We start from the raw sequence: 22,865 nt of genomic DNA on the forward strand, positions 1-22,865 counted from the left end.
GCCTCCCAAAGTGCTGGGATTACAGGCTTGAGCCACCGCGCCCGGCCCAAAAAACTCTTTTACATCTGTCTCCTAAATATAGTCCAGAACTCCTTAGCTTAAAACACAGCAACCCCAACGTACCCCTAAACTGTTCCAGACTACTATCTTTGTGGACCCCCATGTGAAGGGCAGTGGCTAAAGTCTCAGGTTTGGCAACCAGACTGATGAGCCCAGGATCCCAGCTCTATTCCTTTCCAGTCCAGCTTATCTGGAAACCAAGGTTGTTATGAGGAATAAACATGCGCATGCACGTTAATCCCTCAGCTCAGTGCCTAGTATATAGAGGGCACTCAGTACTTGTCAGCTGTTACATTTCTATGCTTGGAATCATTTGTTCCAGGTAAAATAGATGATTTTCTCCTCTTTCCTCCCAGGTCTTTGCTCCTGTCACTTCAATCTTGGAGCCTCTCTGCCAATAGAACTTTATCCAATTCTGATCCTTCAGGGCTCCACTAGAACTCATTTCCCCTTCATTGATTTCCTAGGCAGTGAGGTGCTCTACTTGGTCCAAGGGGCTCTCAGCACCTGAACACCCGTGACGGCAAGCCTGGGCCATCTCAGGCTACAGTTGCCTCTCTAGTTTGCCTTGTCTGTGCCCTGTCTGCCCTTAGAGATGTGTAATTCTTTGAGAATAGGGCTGTGAGCTGAGAACAGTTAGCTGGGGCCAGTTTCAGTGGCAGAGACAAACTCAGTGAATAGCTGCTGATCCAGCCCACGCAAGTGGCACAGGAAGGGGTCTCTACCTTCCAGTGAAGCCCACAATTCTCACATCTCTCTCTACTCTCACCTTGCTGGCAGGTTTGTTGGTGGGACTCACCATTCCGGAGGCAATTCCTTTGGCAAACCTGACCTTCTGCTGCCAGGGGAACGGATCCTGCAGAATGGAGGAAATGATTGTCAGAGGTTGTTGAGCCCTATCCCACTCGTGGTCCAGGCCCTATGGGTCAATCTGGTCTCCTAGTGAAGCCTCCTTGTCTATGCTCAGTCCCACCCAGCATGGTCCTTTAGGGGCACAGCAGGGCCCCTCTGGCCTTTAAGCTCCCAGGATAGTGATAGCATAGGTGTCTGACAACACACCAAGGCTCCTGGAGACTATGGGGTGGTGTACTCACCATATTGCGCAGGAAGTCCTTCAGTGTGCCCCCTTCAATGTACTCTGTCAGCAGGTTCAGCTTCTTATCCTTGTACAGCACACCAATGAACTTGAGCACATTGGGGTGGTCCAGGCTGCGCATCACTTTCACCTGGGGGTCGGGGGAAGCCAAGGAAAGCTGGCTGTTAACTTCTATGTCTTCCTTACCCCTTCCCTCCGGGGAATCAGCTTGACAAGTGTTACTACCTGTATCTCCTACCGCCTCTCTTGTGATATGACAGGGCACTAAGATCAGGATGAGGGAAGACCACCACCATATAGATGGAGATGGCTTCACAGATCTTACCCTTGGGATCCTGCCTTTCTAGGAACTGCACTGGGGGAACTGGGGTGGGAGTGGCCAAGTAGCTTGGAGGGCAGTACCGGGACCACAGGTGTCCCCAGCTGACGTTGCTCCATGAAGTAACTTGGGAGGGGTGGTGAAAACTGTAAATGCCCAAGGAGTGTGAGTGCTCAGGGAGCTCCCCCTCCAGGTTCCCTTAGCAGTGTATTCAGGTAAGGATTATAACATCGAGTTGTACTAAATTGGTGTGTTTTCATGTCCATCATCCTCATAACCTGAGAGCTTCTCTGAACCATGTATCTTTTGTTACTGCATCCCTTGTATCCTCTTTGTGTTGCTTTTAGTAAGTGTTCATTGAACAAATAATTATGCTGTAATTTAGAGGGAGTGGGATATTCCTCTAGGGCTCTTTTCTGCTTAGTTTTTAAGACAGTGATTCCGAACTATATTTCCTCTTGAAGCCATTATTTGTAAGGTCTTCTCTCTTCCAGTGGTGACACCAACCTCCCGGGCCCCCTCCATCTTCTTACCTCAGTCAGAAAAGTTTTCTGGGTTTCCTCATCACATCGAATTAACTCTTTCATGACCATCACTTTGCCCGTGGCTTTGTGTGTCACCTACAGGGAGGGTGACTGTTAACGGTGCTGAGACCAGAAGTTCTGGAGAACTGTTTGAGAAAATCTATGCAGCTGACCATCCCATCCCTTGGAGGGCACACTGAGCCGGGTCAGACTGACAGAGTTCATGTGTGGAAGATGCAGCGTGGAGCAACGTGGGACTCAGATGGAAGCACACCCTCTTTTCTGGAGAGGTGGGCATGCACGGAGGAGAGGCAAGAACCCAGAAAAGGGAAGTGGGGAAGGAGGCAGGAGGGGACGCTGCCAAGCCAAGCAGGAACTCTGGTCATTTGGCATAGGAGTGAGTCTCTTGAGTGAACAGAAGTCTGGGGGCAGGAAGGTCAGTGCCAAAGACATGCACCAGGGAGCTGGGTGGGTCAGGGGTGAGCTCTCCAGCCCTGCTGCCCCTGCAAGCTGAGACACATGGCTTACCTGACCCCCCCTCCCAGTTCTCAGCAGAGGAGGAGGAGGAGGAGAGAAAGAGAGAGGTTAGTCCCTGAGACTGTTCACCAAGGAGGCAGGAGCCATTCCCCTGTGTGCTCCTTGTAGCATGCCCGGTACTGAGGTCTGTGGGCACCTAACAAACACCCACTGACTGGAGGCAGGAGGGCCACGGGCACAGCTCAACCCAACCTGGATCTCTAGGTCCACAAGCTCACTGTAACAGTAACACTGACCTTAGGTGGCCTGGGTAGGGGTGAAGCCTCTCACACCATCACCCAAAGCCAGGAAGGAGGCCTGGCGTCCTGCAGGGGGTGTGGGGTGGGGCCAAGTGATGAGAAATCCCCGAAAGATATTGAGAGAGGGACTGGGGGCAGAAGAGCAAAGTATTTGCTACCTGCGCTCACCTTGATAGCCTGCCCAAAGAAGCCCTTCCCCAGGACCTCCCCGTGGATTAGGTCACAGGGCCGGAAGATCTGCTGTGAATAGCTGCTGGAACAACGAAGGGATTCTGAGCGGCTGATGTCACGGCTGAACAGCAGGGGCTCCTTTGGGGAGCTGGGGCCAGGGGACCTGGAGATGCTGTTACTGCGCCTGAAGATGAGGAAAGATGGGGGTAGGGATGTGTAGTCCTCAGAGACTGGCCAAGAAACCCTGGAGGAAGGAACCTTAGGGGCACCTGTTCATTCCAATGTCTATAGTTTAGATGTTATTATTGGGGAACAGGGGCTTTTACATCAGATGTATCATTTTGGGGTTGCTGACATCAGTCATTTATTTAAGCATACTAAAAACACATTCAAAATGGGAACTCTGCGTACATCACACATAGAACAATTAACTAGATTCTACTAGCTTATAATGCTCAGTATATGACATATATGACAAGACTGTAGATGGTAATTCACCATTTCCCATATTTGCTTGATTTAAGGTACTAACTGGTTTAGAGTGATAGTTATACTAGTATCCAAAAAATGAGCAAATGGGATTTTTTTTTCTTTTTTTTGAGACAGCGTCTCACTCTGTCAACCAGGATGGAGTGCAGTGGTGTGATCTTGGCTCACTGCAACCTCTGTCTCCCTGGTTCACATGAGTCTTGTGCCCCAGCCTCCTGAGTAACTGGGACTACAGGCATGTGCCACCAGGCTCGGCTAGTTATTATTATTATTTTTGAGACAGAGTCTTGCTCTGTCGCCCAGGCTGGAGTGCAATGGCACGATCTCGGCTCACTGCAACCTCCATCTCCCAGGTTTAAGCAATTCTCCTGCCTCAGCCTCCCAAGTAGCTGAGACTACAGGTGCACACCACCACGCCTGGCTAATTTTTTTTTTTTGACGGAGTCTCGCTCTGTCGCCCAGGCTGAAGTGCAATGGTGGGATCTCCACTCACTGCAACCTCTGCCTCCCAGGTTCAAGCGATTCTCCTGCCTCAGCCTCCCAAGTAGCTGAGACTACAGGTGCACACCACCACGCCTGGCTAATTTTTTTTTTTTGACGGAGTCTCGCTCTGTCGCCCAGGCTGAAGTGCAATGGTGGGATCTCCACTCACTGCAACCTCTGCCTCCCAGGTTCAAGCGATTCTCCTGCCTCAGCCTCCCAGGTAGCTGGGATTACAGGCACGTGCCACCACGCCCGAATACTTTTTGTATTTTTTTTTAATAGAGATGGGGTTTCACCATGTTGGCCAGGTTGGTCTTGAACTCCTGACCTCACAATCCACCTGTCTTGGCCTCCCTAAGTGCTGGGATTACAGGCGTGAGCCACAGCACCTGGCCCTAATTTTTGTATTTTTAGTAGAGATGGGGTTTCACCATATTGGCCAGACTAGTCTCAAACTCCTCACCTTGTGATCCACCCGCCTTGGCCTCCCAAAGTGCTGGGATTACAGGCGTGAGCCACCATGCCTGGCCAGCAAATGGGATTTTGGATGATATTTTGCACATCTTTGTACCTGTCCATGTTTCCTGAATTTTAAGATGACAAGCATATATGATTTTTATAGCAATAAAGTCACTATGTTTACATTTTTAAAAGCGGTAGATAATAGTCATGGTCAATGACTATAGTTTCACTTACTGAAGGAGGGACAAGAAGGTTGAAGTCCACAGCACTGCAGGTGAACAGCCCTGTGAACTTTCTCTCCGGGGTATGCTCCTGCTTTACTTGGGCTACCCAGAGAGGACTGACGCTGGATGGCTCTTGGCTTGTCCTGCCCTACAGGTTTTCTTACCCTTGTTCTTTTGCTCTGCCTCCTGCTGACCATGCCCACTACAGCACACAAGGTTAGCTGCCCTCCTCCTCTGCATGGTGGCTCTACAGGTATCTGGCCACTCCCAAATCTTCCCTTTTCCAGGTCATGAATTTCTAGCTCTTCTCTGCCCTATGTTGCCCTGCCTCCCACTAATTTCATCATACTGATCAAGGCCAAGAGGCAGTGGGAGTGAGGGGAGCAATTTGAGGGGAGGGCACTGTTTCCAACACATGCCAGCTGAGAGGGCCCTAACTTTGGTGAGGAGAGTGGATTAAAAAACAAAAACAAAAAAAACTACCTTTTTTGGGGGGGGCTCACTCTGTTGCCCAAGCTATAGTACAGTGGTGTGATTAAGGCTCACTGCAGCCTTGAACTCCTGGGCTCAGGCAATCCTCCTCCTAAGCCTCTCGAATAGCTGGGATTACAGGCATGCGCCAACATGCCCAGTTAACTTTTTTATTCTTTGTAGAGACAGGAATGTTGCCCAGGCTGCTCTTGAACTCCTGGCCCCAAGCAATCCTCTGGCCTTGGCCTCCCAAAGTGCTGGGATTACAGGTGTGAGCCACAGTGCCCTGCCCATCTAATTAAAAACAATTTTTTTTTGGTAGAGACAGTGTCTCACTATGTTGCCCAGGCTGGTCTCAAACTCCTGTGCTCAAGCAATCCTCCTACCTAGGCCTCCCAGAGTGTTGGGATTACAGGCATGAGCTGCCATGCCTGGCCAAGAACCTGATTCTTAGTGATACTAAGAATGCGTCACATTTACTGAACGCTGTCCCTATGACAGCACCATACAACTTTATGTCCTTTTCCACATTTAATCCTTACATAATTGGTGAGACAGCCACCTTTATCTTACCATCTTATGTCACAGATGCAGAAACAGGCTCAGAGAAATGAAGTGATTTGTGAAGGGAGGAGCTCAGCCTGAAACCCCAGTAGGGTATCAGTATTTCTGCTTGGGAGCCAGTGCTCTTGACTTCTTTTCTATAAGTCTCCCTACTTGGGGCTTACACTCAAGGTAACTGCTCCTTCTCCATGGACCTGGCAGAATCTGGGGTTTGGGGGTTGTTGGTCCCTCAAGTCTAAAAAACTTTCATTCATCTTTTACTTTATTGTTTTCAAAGTCTTTCTACACAATTTATTCAATCCTATCTGTGCCCCTACTCCAGGATCTGAGCTCCATGCTTTCTCCACAGGTCATGCTGCCCTTCAGGGTATAGCATCACCACTTCCTGTCCAGCTTAGGAGTTTAGTGTACAGAGCCTGACCCTCCGGTTTCTAAGGAAACCTGGCAGACAGCTGGGTCTGCAAAGGCTCTGGCTATAAACTGTGATCCCCACAGGGGCAGCTGGGTCAGCACAATCCTCATAGTCTGTCCCTGGCCAGCTGGTTCCTCTCCTAACTCTTCAGGCTTCTGAAAGCCAGCTCAGCTCATCTGAGAGACAGACATGGGACAGGACAGAGCCAGGGTGGGAGGTGGCACCTCAGGGAACGTCTCCTCAGTGTCCCCTCCAGATTCTCCTTGGTGTCCAGGGTGCTGAGGGTGTGGGGGTGTCCGGCATTCTGCATGTGAGGAGTGAGCCGGGCCTCCAGCCGCAGCTGGTCCAGGCGTTGGGAGACGGGGTCATGTTCAATCAACAGCTGAAGTGTCTGGCTCGTCTGGCTAATTGCATCCTCCACCTGTGGCCAAGAGCAGTATCAAGCTCCCACAGGCTGCCCCACCCCAGGCCACCCATGGCCAACCCAGATGACTCAGGCATAGTGTGGCCAGTGCTCAACTTGGCTAATGGTGGCCTCTAGCTGTCAGTGGCCTCACAGTGCCCTCTGCCTGGCATTCTGTCAGCTCTCCCATCTGTCAACCATCCCTGCTACCCTGGGAACCTGTTAAGCTGTAATAGGTCACCAGTGGTTACACGCTCAATGCTAAGACAAAGAGATGGGCTAGGGGTAGGAAAAGGTAAAGGCTATAGTCTGATTTCCCAGAGGATCTATTCCATGTCCCACCCTCACAAGACACATTAGACACACACTCTACCTCCTCCACTCGAAGTGTGCGGACCGGGATCCCATTGATCTCCAGGATGCGGTCCCCAGGGTGGATGGCATTGCGATTGTTGGGACTGATGTGCATCCGGTTGACCCTGGGCCAGACAAAGAGTTGAGGCAGGGTAAAGATGTCCTAAAAACCTGCTTGACCAATTCTGCTTGTGCAAGGACGGTCCCAGGCCACCAGTGGCCCCTAAAGGGCCCAGGATATCCACACGGAAAGGCAACACCTTTTCTAGGATGCCCCATCTCAGTGAAGGGAATTGCCACTTACCCTGTGGCCTAAGCCAGAAACTTGGACATCATCTTCCCCATTTGGAGTTCCCTCATCCCTCTCCTACTCCCATCTCTAAGAACTCTGCCTTCTTTCCATCATTGTAGTTATTCACATTTCTTACCTGGATCACTGTAATAGCTTCTTTTTTTTTTTTTAACTTTGTTTTTAATTTTTTTTGAGATGGTGTCTTACTCTGTCATCCAGGCTGGAGTGCAATGGCATGATCTGGGCTCACTGCAACCTCTGCCTCCCAGGCTCAAGCAATTCTCACGCCTCAGCCTCTTGAGTAACTGGGATTATAGGCGTGTGCCACCATGCCCAGATAATTTTTTGTACTTTTTGTAGAGATGGGGTTTCGCCATGTTGGTCAGGCTAATCTCAAACTCTTGACCTCAAGTAATCTGCCCACCTTGGCCTCCCAAAGTGCTGGGATTACAGGAGTAAGCTACTATATCTGGACTTTTAATTTTAAAAAATAGAGATGGGGTCTTGCTATGTTGGCCAGGTTGGTCTTGAACTCCTGGCCTCAAGCAATCCTCCCACCTCAGCCTCCCAAAGTGCTGAGATTACAGGCATGAGCCACCGCACCCAGCCTACAACAGCTTCCTAACTGGTCTCTATACCTCTAGGCTTTCCCCTCTCCAATCCAACCTCCATACCAGTGATCCTTCTAAAATGTTAACTTGGTCACAAAAGCTTGCTGCTTAAACTCTCAATGGATCTGCTGGATCTTCATAATCCAGGCCCTCTATATGCTTAACAGCCCCTTTTTTGGCCACATCCAACCTACATCAGACATGATTAAGACTCCCACTTTTGGAGAATGTTTCTCCCTCTGCCTTGAACACAATTCCCTCTCCTCTTCATCTAATGAGGTTGTAGAACAGACCTTAGCTCCTCCTGACTTCCCAAACTCTAGTATCCTTCACCTACTGTGCAAGCACTAGCCTAATGTCCAACACATGGTAGATGCAAAATCAACATTTACATGGTAAGCAGCCAGAGGTACGACATTACTGGTATTAGATAGACACAGACTCTTTCTCCATCTGGTCTCTGGCCTCAATCTAGGATAGGGTCTTAACTTCTTTTGGGCCATGGACCATTTTCTCCGTTCATTCTCTCAAGTGACAAAAAAATAATCAACCAACTCCTACTATATGCCAGGTACTGTTCCAAGCCCTGGGCATGCAGCACTGAACAAGACAGCAAGTTCCTTCTGGAATTTACATTCTAGTGGAGGGGAAAGAAGATAAACAACTAATACACATAATCAAGCCAGATAATTTCAAAGAGCAAACATGATCTGAAACCTGACACCTGAAAGGTGAGTGATTCTGGCCTTAAGTATCTGGTAGGAAGTAGCCTGGGCAGAGAGAACAATAAGTGCCAAGGCCCAGGTGTGGTTATAGCATAGTGGGGTCCAGGAGAAAGATATGAGATGAGAATAAAGGGAGTTCTGCATGAGACTTTGGAGATCTAAGCCCTCTGAGGCCCATTTACAGACTGTTCAAGAACCCCTGCTGAAGGGTTCTCATCAAAATACTTACTCTTTCACTTGCACAGTGGTGGCGTAGTTGGAGCAGGCACTCTCCACGGACACAGAGAAGCCCCGCCTGCCTTCAGTGGTGGCTGGCATGGAGATGAGCGTGACAGAGTAGGGCAGCTGGTCCTGAGCAGACTCTGTGGAGAGTCTCTCAAACATGGGTGCCAGCACCACCTCATTGTGGCACTTCCCACTGGGGAGAGGGCACAGAGGGCAGTATGATGCTAGAGTCCCATGCGGAAGCCCCCCAGCAACCACTGCACCATGTGGCTTTAAGTAACAGTACCTATAGTCTCACTACCACCCTCTCTGTCATGATTCTAGCTGGCTGCTCAGAATGAGGAGCCTGGGTTCTCAGGGTGGGCTGGGACTGGGGGTGCTGAGCTGGATCTGCAGCAAGTGGTATATTTGGAAGAACATTGGCCTGGGTTCTCTTCACTCTGCCTTTGACTCACAATGAGAACCTTGCCCTTGTACTATTCTATTCCATGAGCCCCAGGCTGACTTCTTTCATCAACCAAGGTGGTTGGACAGGGTGAGCTCTAAGGGGTCTTTGACTTTAATGTTCTGGGATCCTCCTTGAAGGTGCCTCCCACTGGGAGGATTGCAGGGCAGAGTGAAGACATTTTCAAGGTAGGTAAGAAAAAAGGGTAGAGATATGTGTAAATCATTCCGCTTACAAGTTAAAGAGCTGGTTAAGGGCATTGCTGTGATAGGAATCCAATGCTCTGACTACACTAACACTCTTTCTGCCCAACTCACTCTGCCACCGTCCCTCCCCCAGGCCACTCTTATATGGGAGAGGATAGACAAAGGACCACCATCTTACCAGTAGAGGGTAGCGTGCTGCACCAGTGCATATGCATCCCCATCCTCAATGATCACCTTGCAGCTCATACAGGCAAAGCACTCTGGGTGGTACTTGAACTCCCCAGCCACCTGTGAGCAGGTGGGGAGAAGGGTGCACAAAAGGAAGAAGGAAGTGAGTTATCACTGTTGCTGGAGGACAGGGGTAGGTGAATGACCTCCAATCAAGGCCCCAGTCAAAATCCACTCTTTCACTCTCTGCCCAAAGAAAGTGTCAGATTGGTACCTCCTGTCATTTCTGAGATTGCACAAAACTGTTTTCGTTTCAGTTATGAGAACAAGCCCCCAGAAGTAATCATCCCCACTAAAAAAGATCACAGTTCCTCCAATATAGGGTTGGCAAGTCTGTGATTATGCTTAAAGTCCTGTGTCCAGAGCGGGTATAGGAGGTAGCACCTCTCTCTGCTAGCCCATTCCAGAGTCTCCTTTTCTTATTCCCTGAACACAACCTAGGTATATCCTCCTTTCAGCCTGTAACACTCTCCTTTGAGGTCCTTATCCAACTACATTGTGTCTCCTCTCTGCCTGCCTCTCCTCCCACTCCCAACATTAAACTATTAAGTCTTTGAGGGAAGGATCTTACCTTTCACTTAATAGGTGCTCAGCTGATACCTGCTGGTTGAATGAATGAATAAATAAAGGGAGATGCCCTGGCTGATGGAAAGACCAAAAGAAGAACAGCCACGGGGAACTGGAAGCACTGTCAATGGACTCTGAAGACTAAGAGGGGCAGATATGAAGGGACTCACTCACCATAAAAGGCCCTGTCATCAGCAGGGAACACCCATGACAGAACTCCCCAAACTTCCCCCAGTAGTCCTTGGGGCAGTAGAGCTTCCCATCCTTCTCGTAGTACCAGTTGGTGAGGGAATCCTGGCATTCTGAACACCTGAAAGGCAAGACAAGAACTGAAATTCTCCTGGATCCCTGGAACCAGGCCACATAGGCTGTCCCTGGCTCCTAGGTCTGACAACAAAATAGACAGTCCTCTTTGACCCAAAGCCAAGATGGGGGAAAGTTACAGCCTTGTGCTATCTCCCCAAGGGAAGCTGGTTCAGAGTGAACAAGGCCCCAGAAACCAGCTCTGTGTTGCCTGCCTCAGTGGACAGACTAGTGTTTCACAACCTCTTTGGGTCTTGGAGCCCTCTGAGAATTTCATAAAAGCCAAGAAGCCTCCCCTAGAAAAATGCACATATAAGGAAGATGTGTATATAATTTAGGTGGGGGTGTGTGTGTGTGTGTGTGTATAAAGGATTCTCTGAAACCTATTTATGGCACCAGTTAAGGACCTCTGGTCTTGACAGATATTTCAATGAACAAAAGCAGTTTGATCATCTCCACTCTTCAAAACCGACCCATCACCAACAGCGTCACCAATGTAATGTTCTTGCCAAAAATATGTTAAGTATAAAAAAAACTAATCAGGCAAATCTAGAATGTGGGTTATTCTATAAGATAACTGGTCTTGACTCTTCTAAAAAGTCATGGGGAGAAGAAAAGGCACAGATTTTAAAAAGCCTAGAGACACAGCAACCAAATACGATGCCTACACCTTGGATTCAAATTTAGATTAAAAAAGGCAACAGCCATGAACATTTTTTGGAACTGAGGAAATCTGGATTTGGACTATAATATTATATTGTAAAATTACTGTGAATTTTCTTAGATGTGATGATATTTGACTTATATAGGAGAATTCTTAGGAGAAACATATTGAACTATTTAAGGGTAAAAGTCAAGATGCATTTAAGTTACTCTGAAATAGTTCAGCAAAAATAAATGAAAGTATATAGACAGAGGAAGAGAGATACACAAAGTGGCATAACATTAACAAATGATGAATCTATGTGAAAGGTATGTAGGTGTTATTTGAACTACATTTTCAACTTTTCTACATATTTGAACATTTTTTCAAAATCAAATATTGAGGAAGAAACCCAACATTCTATTAGCACCGTGTAAGATGTACATGTTAGATCCATAACTTGCTAGGCGGGGTGGCTGATGCCTGTAATCCCAGCACTTTGCGAAGCTGAGATGGGAGGATCACTTGAGCCCAGGAGTTCGAGACCAGCCTGAGCAACATAGTAAGACCCCGTCTCTTAAAAAAAAAAAAAAAATCCATAGCTCCCTTCTCCCCTAATCACCTGGCTATGAAGTTCCACCTCTCAAAAGTCAGGTGTGTTGTCAGGACTTACCTGCACAACCTCCTCCTTCCTGCTGAGCTTTCCAATACACACAGCTAAGAGCTCCTTGGCCTGCTGAGCCCATGCCATTTCTTTCCTTCTAGTTCCTTCTTTTCCCTATTCTCGTTGTCAAGGCCTTCCACCTTCCACAGTGGCCATATCGTTATTTCCAAGAGGTTTCAACATTGCTTGGTTTGAATCTTGATCCTGCCACTTACTAGTTACATCATCTTGGGCAAGATATTTTACTTACTTCTCTGGCCTAGTTTCCTCATCTATAAAATGAACTGCTGTGAAAATTATAGGAAATAATATGTATTAAAAATATAGAGAGCAGCTGGGCACAGTGGCTCACGCTTGTAACCCCAGCACTTTGGGAGGCCGAGGCAGGTGGATCACTTGGAAGTCAGGAGTTCGAGACCAGCCTGGCCAACATGGTGAAACCTGGTCTCTACTAAATATACAAAAAATTAGCCAGGCGTGGTGGCACGAACCTGTAATCCCAGCTTCTCGGGAGGCTGAGGCAGGAGAATCGCTGGAACCCAGGAGGTGGAGGTTACAGTGAACCGAGATCATGCTACTGCACTCCAGCCTGGGTGACAGAGCCAGACTCTGTCTCAAAAAAAATTATAGATAGACAGACAGAGATAGCTTATATAAAAGACCTAATATAGGCTGGGCGCGGTGGCTCACACCTGTAATCCCAGCACTTTGGGAGGCTGAGGCAGGCAGATCACAAGGTCAGGAGTTTTGAGACTAGCCTGGCCAACATAGTGAAATCCTGTCTCTACTAAAAATACAAACATTAGCCAGTCATGGTGGCTTGCGCCTGTAGTCCCAGCTACTCAGAAGGCTGAGGCAGGAGAATTGCTTGAACCTGGGAGGCAGAGGTTGTGGTGATCCGAGATTGCACCACTGCACTCCAGCCTGGACAACAGAGCGAGACTCCGTCTCAAAAAAAAAAAAAAAAGACCAAATATACTAGAAACTCAGTATGTGTTAACTTTTATTAAAGATGATAATGACAATGTAATGGCAGCTCACATTATCAGCCACTTCCTGTCACTAGTTGGACAACTTCTCTTAGTAGCTTTCTCTCATTGAAAACAACTAATAGCATCCCATTATTACAAAGAGCCAATGTGAAGAGGAAATAAGCTAATGTATGAGAGAAAGTCTTTTGCCAGGCAAGTGCATTATTATAACTTGCTAAGCACTGCAGATATAAAAGATAAATACACAGGGCACCCTACTTCACTTTTCATGAGCTTATGAAGAGTTGAGGAAGAGAAAGTCTAAATAAAACTCAACAATGCAAGGTGAGAGGACACAATGAGTTCTACTACTACTGAGCAATGCAGGAGGTAGAGAGGAGGGGCAAGAATGAGTTGACGCAGCTGAGCTAGGGAAGTCTAGAGAAGCAAGTCCCTGGGAATTCCTTTATCTTTCTGGAGTGGCCAATTCCCCTCTGGGTGCTCAACAAACACTGATGGCTATTTTTACCCTATAGCTTTTCCTACTTGTCTTATGGAAGGGGAACTTCAGGGTCTTGAGGGCTGGGTATGGCACGAAGAGTATGGCTGTGAAGTGTCTAAAAACTGCGCAGTGAGGATGCAGGCAGAGGGGAAGACTGTTCTTGGTATGTGGCTCATACTCCTCTCAATGGAAGATACATGTGGGATGAGCTCTAAATGAGGAGGAGAGAGATATGGGTTCAAGTTCTTGGGTGCTAACATAGCCTTGGACAAGCCCCTTTCCCTCTCTGGGTTGTTTCCCCACCTGTGAAACAAGGGGACACGTAATACCCTGGGTCCCCTTAACTCTGTGCATATCTGTGTTTTTCCCTAGATGATCTGAGGTTCTACTCTTAGTACCACCATTTACCACCTAAGTGATCCTGGGCTAGCCCCTTCACTTCTCATTTGTGAAATGGCAATGTCATCACCTACTTTCAAGGTAGCAGTGAGGATTTTTTCTTTTTTCTTTTTTTTGAGATAGAGTTTTGCTGTTATCGCCCAGGCTGGAGTGCAGTGGCTCGATCTCGGCTCACAGCAACCTCTGCCTCCCGAGTTCAAGTGATTTTCCTGCCTCAGCCTCCTGAGTAGCTGGGATTACTGCCACAGGCCACCACACCCAGCTAATTTTTCTATTTTTAGTAGAGACGGTTTCCCCATGTTGGAGAGGCTGGTCTCGAACTCCTCACCTCAAGTGATCTGCCCGCCTTGGCCTCCCAAAGTGTTGGGATTACAGGCGTGAGCCACTGTGCCTGGCCTGCAGTGAGGATTAAATGTGGTTCTGAAGAACTATGGGGTGCCCAACAAAGGGCTGGCAGTAGGAGCAGGGGCTTCCTTCTTGCCTCCCGTCTTCTGACTTAGAAGTTCCAGGGCAACCATCTTTCTTCTTCACTAGACTGTTAGTTCCCTGAGGATAAAAACAGCATCCCACTTACTCTTGTTGGACTCAGCACCAAGCAAAGGACCTGGAAGAGCAAAGCCTTAACAAATGTTTCCAAACCAAAAATGGTAGGAGTGGCAACAACCAGTAGCCCAGGTGGGGGAGCACAAGGGTTCCATGGCTCATGGCCACCAGGTCCTTTTTGTCTTCTGTGTGCAGACATATTTGCACCCAAATGCAGGCCTGGGCTTTGTTACGCCCTTGCAATGGTATGTACGCCGCAGGGCATGGGAGCACCAGAACACACCCTCCTTTCCATTGCCAATATCCTGCTTTTGTTTGCTGCAAGTAGCTCTGGCCAGGTCCAGGAGAGGGAGCAGGGAGAGAAACAAGTGCAGGCATGCAGGAGACAGCCAGGCCAGCCTGCTGGGAAGAACACCTGGCTGGAGAGCAACATCACCAGTCCACACATCTGTGTCAAGGAATGCCTTTAAAGGGCACAGCCAGCTACGTGGCCAAAACTGCCACAGATGTCTCTGAAGAACTGGAAGGTGAACAGCTGATAGGAGGACTGGGTATGGGTCCCTAAGCTGTGTTTTGTCACAGAACACAGCTGGGTTTTTGGACCACTTAAGAAGTTGCCATGGTAGACTTCAGAGTTCTAGCTTAGCTATCGATTAACAGCTACTATTTATTGAATGCCAACCATAATCCAGGTCCTATATGAGGTACCTTATTTATATTATCTCTAATCCTGACAACCCTACAAGGTAGTAGGATTATCCCTGTTTTATATAAGACTGAAAAGCAGAGTTAAAGTCAAATCATTCTGCAAAGTTGCCCAATACATAATTGATGGAGCTGGAATGTGAAGCTATGTGTGCTTGGCTACAAAGCCGCATCTACTGTACTATGTCACTGGAGTTAGAGAGCACATCTCTCAACAGCTGAGCCTCAGGATTCTCACCTGTGAAAATAAGGAGGCTGGAGTCCTGACAGTTCAAGACCCTTTGAGTGTTAACACTTCATGATGCTTTTCCTTTACTCCAAGTACTGAATGTTAAATGGCACAATTCTCCTCCTTCATATATTTCACAGTGTTCAATTCCCCAGCAGTCTCTGTTCTTTTAAGCAAAGAATCCAGAACACACTCTGGAACTGTAAGGTGCTACTCAAACATGTCCCAGCTTAGATTCTTAGAGGCCATGGACCCCATACGTTCTTCCCAAAGCCAAGGCTGTTTTTCTACCTTTCAGCTTTTGAAAGTTTCAAGTGAAAGTCAAAATCTGCCCTGGCTGTAGGTAGAAGAGTACCCAGCTGGGAGGTGGTGAAGCTGAGGTCTGAACCAGTCATCCCACTGTCCTGAGGAGCCAGAATGAATTGAGCTGAAATCCTCAGGTCAGGGGAGATCACCTAGAAGCCTACATACGCTGAGGGTACACCTAAGGACAACCTCCAAAACTCATCTTCCAAAACTATTAGAGGGGTTCCGAGGGCTTGGACAGATACAAAGTGCACAGAACCCTGGTGGTCAGTTCAGTGGGCCAACCCAGATCCACACAGAGACCTTTTGAGTCAGCAGAGAACACATGAGTTTTTTTTTAAAAAGATAATCAGTTGAGATTTTCTCTTTCAAGACCTGGATCCATATTCCTTCTCTGCCATTTACTATCTGTGTCACCTAAGGCCAGTTACTTCATGACTCTGAGCCTCAGTTTCCTCACTTGTACATTGCTGATAATATCTTATGGGGTTATGAGAATTAAATTATGTACAGATGTCCTGCATGATGCCTGGCTCACAGCAGGTAGCCAGTAAGTATTCATTTATTTCCCTCCCCAGTTTGAGAACGCCAAGGGCAAATGCAGACAGACCCTTTTCTCCTATGCCTAGCAATATGGACCTGCTTCTCAGCCCAGAATGAAACAGATTTCTGTAAGTAAGGTCCTAAAATGAATTATTTCTCTATTCAAATAGAAATCAACATTTTTTTTTTAAAAGAGACAAGAGTCTTACTCTGTCACCCAGACTGGAGTGCAGTGGTACAATCATTGCTCACTGTAATCTGACACGCCAAGCTCAAGAGATTCTCCTGCCTCAGCCTCCTGAGTAGCTGGGACTACAGGTGCACACCACCATGCCTGGCTAATTTTTTTATTTTTTGTAGAGACAGGGTCGCCCTATGTTGCCCAGGCTAGTCTTAAACTCCTGGACTCAAGTGATCCTCCAGCCTTGGCCTCCCAAAGTGCTGGCATTACAGGAAGGAGCCACCACGCCCAGCTGAAATCAACTGGTTTTAATAGATTCCTAACAATTAGGAAATAGTTACTGTGCATCTACGATGTGTAAGAACAAGCAGGCAAGGTGCTGTGCTGAGAGAAGCCAGGTGAGATAAGACAGAGACCCAGCTCTCACTCACATTCAGATTCTTCAGACAAAAATGTTTACAGGTAAATTCTCAACCTTATGGGGTAAGAGAACCAGTCATTATTGCAGTGGATTTACACATGTTAAAGCATAAGCCCTCCCATGTCCTGATGAAGACCTGGCTGGATGGTCATCCCTTAACCTCCCGGTGAGCAGCCAGTTGTAGAGAAGCTTCTTTCAGCCCCCAGCCTCTGAATTGATTGGGCTGGAAGGAGACAAAGGGAAGCTCCCTCCACTATAGCCTGAGGGCACCTGGAGAGCACCACAATTGGGGATGCCAACTTTTCCCCAGGGCCCAGAAGGGCAGATATGGCAGGGGCCTAGAGAGACTCTGTTCCATAAGAGCTCAGTCAAAAATCCCTTTATTACTCCTCCTTCCTGCAGATCCTGTAGACTGAAACAGTCTGACAATTAAGCTGTAAGTATTATGGAGTATGTTATTACTGTTTTAAAAAGTTAACCAAACACATAATGAAGCCTATGAACAGCAAGAAATAAGTGTTGCTAGAGTGCACTGATTTAGTTCCAACCAAAAACCAGGAAGACTGTAGTTTCAAGTAATTTGTGTAGTTGTACTGCAGTTAAAGACAGGGCCTCCATTATTTGGCAAGTAATGGAAAAGAGCTTGTGTGCCTTTGAGGAGCCACACAGAAGTTGTAGAGTTGGGAACCACTCACCTGATCCAAGTCCTTCATTTTTCAGATAAGGAGAAAAAGAGTCCCAGAGGACCTAAGGCACCTGCCAAAGGTTACTGTGAAGCTGGGCAGAGCTATGCATAATTATTTCCCTTTAAACACAGACTGCTTTGGAACACAAAGATTAATTTGTTTTCTTCAAGAGATAATGTGTAAACCCAAGCTCATTAAATCAGTATTGGATATTAAGTGCAATTCTATAAAAAGAAAAATGCTTTAAAGATGTCCGACAAAAGCCACTCCCTAATTTACTTCTTTTGTAAATTCCAATTTGAGGTATTTTCTTACTTGGAAGCACAGTGGTAATTGCATCTCACTCCTCACGTTAGTGTGGGTAGGAAACACAGTGCATTCTCTGCTGAGTATGTTTGGCCTATCAGGCAGGGGTGTATGGGACACAGAAGTTGTATTCTTCATTCCCTTGCTCCCTCTTTCACCTTCACATGTCACGCCTGATCATGTCCCCGTGGAATCTGGTTGCGTCACTTTCCTTGCAACCACAGCCCCAGAACTCCTATAGATTTTGTACTCCCCCAGAGGCCTAGGATCAAGGACTTAATTTGTTTCACAGAATCCAGCAAGGACCCTGTTCAGGAGCCCAAGAAGTCTAGCTTCTACTTTCTGCCAGGGACGAAACTGAGGCCCAAAGAGGAGCCCTTGAAGATACCCTATAATAAAAGACAGAGGGGCTAATGGCAGAAACAGTTTTCTCACCAGGTAGTGATGTGGCAATGGATTGACACCTGAGAGAGCAGAGGGTCTGGGTGGTCCCTCCCTGGGGAAAAAGAGCCCTGTGTGCCACCTATCTCTTCAGAAGTGACTTCAGGAAAGTGGCCTCTTATATGGGGGAGGGGAGAGTGTCTACAGAAAGTCAGTCAGAACCCCCAGACTCTAGCTGGGCAAACGGAGCTTGGGGGGTGCGGGCAAGGTGATCGGGTTCTCCAGAAAGGCTGGGGCAGAACAAGACAAAGGGCAGGTGGACTTGGGTGGCACTGGTGGCCTGGCCCTTACAGGTTCAGGTTGAGAGTTATTATCTGCTCTAGTTCCACCTCCTGAGAAGTTGTGTCCTCCCTGGCTTCCCTGCCTCTCCAAGGGTAAAAGGGGTATAGTTTCTGGATCCTAAAGGAACAACCCTTCCCCTAAGTGGCCTTCCCAGGATTAAAAGTAAGAGAAATTAATGAGGACCTGAAATGTGGCTACTTCAACATTTGGCATCTTAATTCCACATGGTAAAAGCTTTCTCCTAAAGTCAAGATCAATTTCCACTGGCTCTTTAGAAAACAATATCAGCCATACCTTCAAAAAGTCAGGCAAACTATCCCTTTTTCTACTCTCTGCTAGGAGAGGAAAACAAACCTGAGAATTTCCTCTCCACTGGGAGAAGAAAACAAACCTGCAGCCCCCGAAGGATGAGAGAAAGTCAGAAAGACAGAAAAAGCTGCCCAGTGAGGCTCCATGTTAACTTTGTTGAAACTGGTTGCCTCATCTGTAAAATGGGGATATATAATCTCTTTAGGCTGTTGAGAGATTTAAGGATAAAGTGTCCAGCAGGGCGCTTGGTAGAGTCAGCATTGAGGACCAGTTCCCTTCCCCCTTCCCCCAGTCCAGACACCTCCCACCACTCTACCAGGGTCCAGTCATTCCACGAAACCACATGGTACACTGCTTTTCTGCCCAGGGCCTGGCCACCTGACTAGTATCCCGGCAGCAAGATCTGGGCACTGGACCTAGTTTAGGGAAGCCAGAAGGGAAAAGTCGACAAGGACCACTGGTGAGGGGGAGGCAGCCTTTTTGGAACAACAGGCTGCTCCCAAAGAATGAAAACAAGCCCCACCCTAGTCTGGAATGGCTCCATTCAGAAGGGACCTAAAAGGCCAGAAACCCCCTGGGGAGTTTCTATGGGAGGTGGAGTGGGGCAATGAGCAAAGAAAGCCAGGTTGGAGGTAGAGTTTCCACATCTCCCTTTGAGAAGCCCCAGAGAGAGGCTCGTGGAGGTACTCAGGCCTAGGGACTGAGGAGGTGTGGGGGCTGGCCCAGCAGCTCAGGAACACTCCAAAGTCCATTGCTCCAGTCTCAGAAGCACTGGCCCAGGTCTTTCCCCAGCAACTACATTCACCTGGGAGCTCAGAAGCCCCTCAAGGTCAGAGACTAATGTGCCTGCCATTAAGAGAACAAATGTTTATAAGGTACCTATTGTGTACCAGGCTACCCACACCCAGGACTTGCCAGTTTCCACAGTTTGGCAAAACCTGCCCATCCTGCTTGTTGGGACAAATTTCTGGGCAGGCAGTATGGCCCGCAGGTAAGACATGTGAGAGCTAGAAACAGCACTCTATTTGTGCTATTCCCCCTGGAAGCAGTAACACCTAGAATGGGCAGGTCAGTGGCATCTTTTGGAGGCTCTTTCAGGTTTGCCTGGGATGGAAGGGGAGCTGGAGCTCCCTAAGAAGTTCCTTCTGGGTATATCCCTCCCCTTACCACTTCCAGGACATAATGGGGGTACCTCACAAGGCCAATTCTGCTTGGGTATAACCTCTCCTGGCTTCTGCCCAACAGAACCAATGGTAAAGGACTAAGTGAGAAGGAGATTTCGGGAGACCACCCTCTTCTCAGGACCAGGAGCCAGGAGAGACAGAGAGGAGAACTCGGAGACCAACTCACCGAAATGGGTCTCTGGAGGTGAAGTAAGCTGAGACTGACAAGTAACTCCCCATCTTCTTCCCACACCAGATAAACAGGCTCAGCTGCAAATCCGTCTATCAGTGCCTTGGGCCGGCTGTAGATGGTCACCATGACAGGCCCAGGGCTCCCAGCACCTCTGGCTGCAGGCAGGCTGCCCTGAGCTCACCTCTCCCTCCGGAGCAGCTGGAGGAGCCTGAGGACTCCACTCCAGGCCACTTGCCCCCCAGCAGATCCCCACAGGGGCTCATGGCTGGGATGGCTCCTCCCTAGTTCCTAGAAGCTCAGATGGCCCCTCTGGACTCGGAGAAAACGACCTCTTTGCGGAGGCTACATACACACTGGCATTCTTGAGCAGGGGCCGGTGACTAGCTAAGAAAGAAGCGCTGCTGTCAAGTTAGCCTTCTTCTTTGGTCCCACCCCTGAATGAGGGAGGGAGGGAGGAAGAGGAGGAGCTCCCGCAGAACCGAGGTGTGTGGTTGGAGCAGCTGTTAGGAAACAGACCTTGCAGGCAAGGGGTGGAGCTGGGCTGGATCGAGGCTGCAGGCAGGCGCTGCAGACAATAACTGGGACCGACTGAGCGTCCATCCTGAGCTCAGGGAAGGGCAAGGCAGGATACAGGGTGAATATATCTGGCCCCAGATGTCTTCAAGTAGAGGAGTTGCCTACAGGACAGTAATTCTGCTTGGAGGTGAAAAAAAAAAAAAAAAAAAGCAGAGGATGCCAGGTCCAGGAAGAGCTACACCAGACAGAGGGACCTCTGGTAGGAGAGGCAGGTCCAGAGAGCCATCCTAGCTCCGACTTGACATCTGTTCTGTCCTGGCACTAGGGCTCCCATTCATTCCCTCCCTCTGCTTGGCCTGGGGACAGCCTCAAGAGCTGACCAATGGGAGGTGACACTTCCACTCCAGGGCAGGGCTGTGTTGCAAATAAGGAAACGAGGCCCAGGGTATTAACCTACACCTGATGTGTCTCCATGTGGCAAACACTATATGCACTCTTATTTCTCTGAGACAGGAATTATTCCCACTCTACAGACAAGGAAAGTGAGGTACAGAGAGATTAGGTAACTCACTCAAGGTCAAAAAGGGAGTCAGTGGCAGGGCTGGGATTTAAATGTAGGCCCATGTGAGTTGGAGTAGGCCCCTAGAGCTGGAGTTCTCCCACTACCAGGCTTCATTCTGGCTCTTCAAGGAGAAAAATCTTTTCCAAAGCCCTCTGCAAATAGGATGGAGCCCAGGTTACTCTCATTCACTCACTATTCACTGGCTGTTCACACACAGAACACCATCCACTGGCCTCTGTGGACAGTAGAACTTCTTCTACTTGTCCAATGATAACCATGCTTTTCAAACTGAAAAATGGGGTGTGAGGGAGAAGGAGGCCTGGGGTGCCAAAAGGGATTGATAAGCCTAGGTATCTGGAATGGGAGCCCGCCTGAAGAGCCCCAGTTGTGATGATGACCAAACCAGAGCTTTCCATGGAGAAAGCCCTTGTCTCCCTGCCTGCAGGATTGTAAACGAAAAAGCAAGGCTGCTGGAGAAAATCAGAATACTAGGACCTCACTACTGGATTTGGGGCAGTGACATCAGCTCTCCCTCACCAGGCACACACCTCTCACCATTGTAAAGGGCCAGAAGTCACCCTGCAGCTTCTATGTCTTACTGTGAACCATGGCAGCAAAGTCTGATAAAGATGGTAGATGGGGTTACAAAGGAGCCTTTTCCCATTCCACCAACTGGGCACAGGGACAACAATGCATGAGATAAGAGCACATGGGTTTGAATACTGATAATAAGCTACCATTTATTGAGCAGTTAATATGTTCAGGCCCTGTGTTAAGTGCTTAGCATCTATTATCCATCATATTTAAATTGCCAGTATATAGGGTAAATGTCATCAGCCTCATTCAACAGATTAGGAAATAGGTTCTGAGGGGTTATGTCACTATCCTCAAGACAAATAGCTGGTAAGTGGTGAGGGTGGGGTTTTTTTGTTTTTTGTTTTTTTTTTTTTTTGAGTCAGGGTCTCTCTCTGTCACTCAGGCTGGAGTGCAGTGGTGCCATCATGGCTCACTACAATCTCAACCTTGACCTTCTGGACTCAAGTGATCCTCTCACCTCAGCCTCCAGAGTAGCTGGGACGACAGATGCAAGCCATCACGCCCAGCTGCGAGGCTGGGTTTCAAACCTGGTACACATGTATGGCTCTAGAGCACAGGTCAAGGCACTTTTCCTGTAAAGGGCCAGAGAGCAAATATCTTAGGCTCTGCAGGCCATACAGACTCTGTTGTGGCTACTCAATTGTGTCATTACAGAGCAAAAGCAGCCATATATAAAACATAAACTAAGGGACATAGTTGTGTTCCAATAGATATTTACTTATGGAAAGATTTTTTTTTTTTTTTTGAGACAGAGTCTCGCTTTGTCGCCCGCGCTGGAGTGCAGTGGCCGGATCTCAGCTCACTGCAAGCTCCGCCTCCCGGGTTTACGCCATTCTCCTGCCTCAGCCTCCCGAGTAGCTGGGACTACAGGCGCCCGCCGCCTCACCCGGCTAGTTTTTTGTATTTTTTAGTAGAGACGGGGTTTCACTGTGTTAGCCAGGATGGTCTCAATCTCCTGACCTCGTGATCCGCCCGTCTTGGCCTCCCAAAGTGCTGGGATTACAGGCTTGAGCCACCGCGCCCGGCAAGATTTTTTTTTTTTGAGATTCAGTCTCACACTGTTGTCCTGGCTAAAGTGCAGTGGTACAAACATGGTTCACTGTAGCCTCAACCACCTGGGCTCAAGTGATCCTCCTGCCTAAGCCTCCCGTTCATCTGGGACCACAGGTGCAGGCCACCATACCTGGCTATTTTTTTGTGTGTGTGTGTGACAGAGTCTCGCTCTGTTGCCCAGGCTGCAGTATAGTGTCACGATCTTGGCTCACTGCAACCCCTGCCTCCCAGGTTCAAGCA

The 22,865-nt window shown here is 48.3% G+C and overlaps 1 protein-coding gene across 4 annotated transcripts in view; it reads right to left on the reverse strand.

Annotated features, from left to right (window-relative positions):
• The window catches only part of LIMK2 (LIM domain kinase 2), a 68,135-nt gene that overhangs the window by 10,901 nt on the left and 34,369 nt on the right, over window positions 1-22,865 (reverse strand). For 2 of the 4 annotated variants that reach the window (XM_011938332.1, XM_011938330.1), the window contains exons 1-10: window positions 19,892-20,355; window positions 10,282-10,417; window positions 9,491-9,600; window positions 8,666-8,854; window positions 6,828-6,933; window positions 6,276-6,472; window positions 2,944-3,130; window positions 2,009-2,095; window positions 1,155-1,286; window positions 860-916 (exon numbers count right to left, since the gene is read on the reverse strand). In XM_011938332.1, the coding sequence (XP_011793722.1) occupies window positions 860-916; window positions 1,155-1,286; window positions 2,009-2,095; window positions 2,944-3,130; window positions 6,276-6,472; window positions 6,828-6,933; window positions 8,666-8,854; window positions 9,491-9,600; window positions 10,282-10,417; window positions 19,892-19,944 (1,254 nt within the window). In that variant the 5' untranslated portion in view covers window positions 19,945-20,355. Of the gene's footprint in view, window positions 1-859; window positions 917-1,154; window positions 1,287-2,008; window positions 2,096-2,943; window positions 3,131-6,275; window positions 6,473-6,827; window positions 6,934-8,665; window positions 8,855-9,490; window positions 9,601-10,281; window positions 10,418-19,891; window positions 20,356-22,865 lie in introns of those variants that run through there. The other 2 variants (XM_011938333.1, XM_011938331.1) reach the window with 2 other exon arrangements.

Source organism: Colobus angolensis, unplaced genomic scaffold, assembly GCF_000951035.1.
Source record: "Colobus angolensis palliatus isolate OR3802 unplaced genomic scaffold, Cang.pa_1.0 Scaffold171, whole genome shotgun sequence".
Classification (NCBI taxonomy): domain Eukaryota; kingdom Metazoa; phylum Chordata; class Mammalia; order Primates; family Cercopithecidae; genus Colobus; species Colobus angolensis.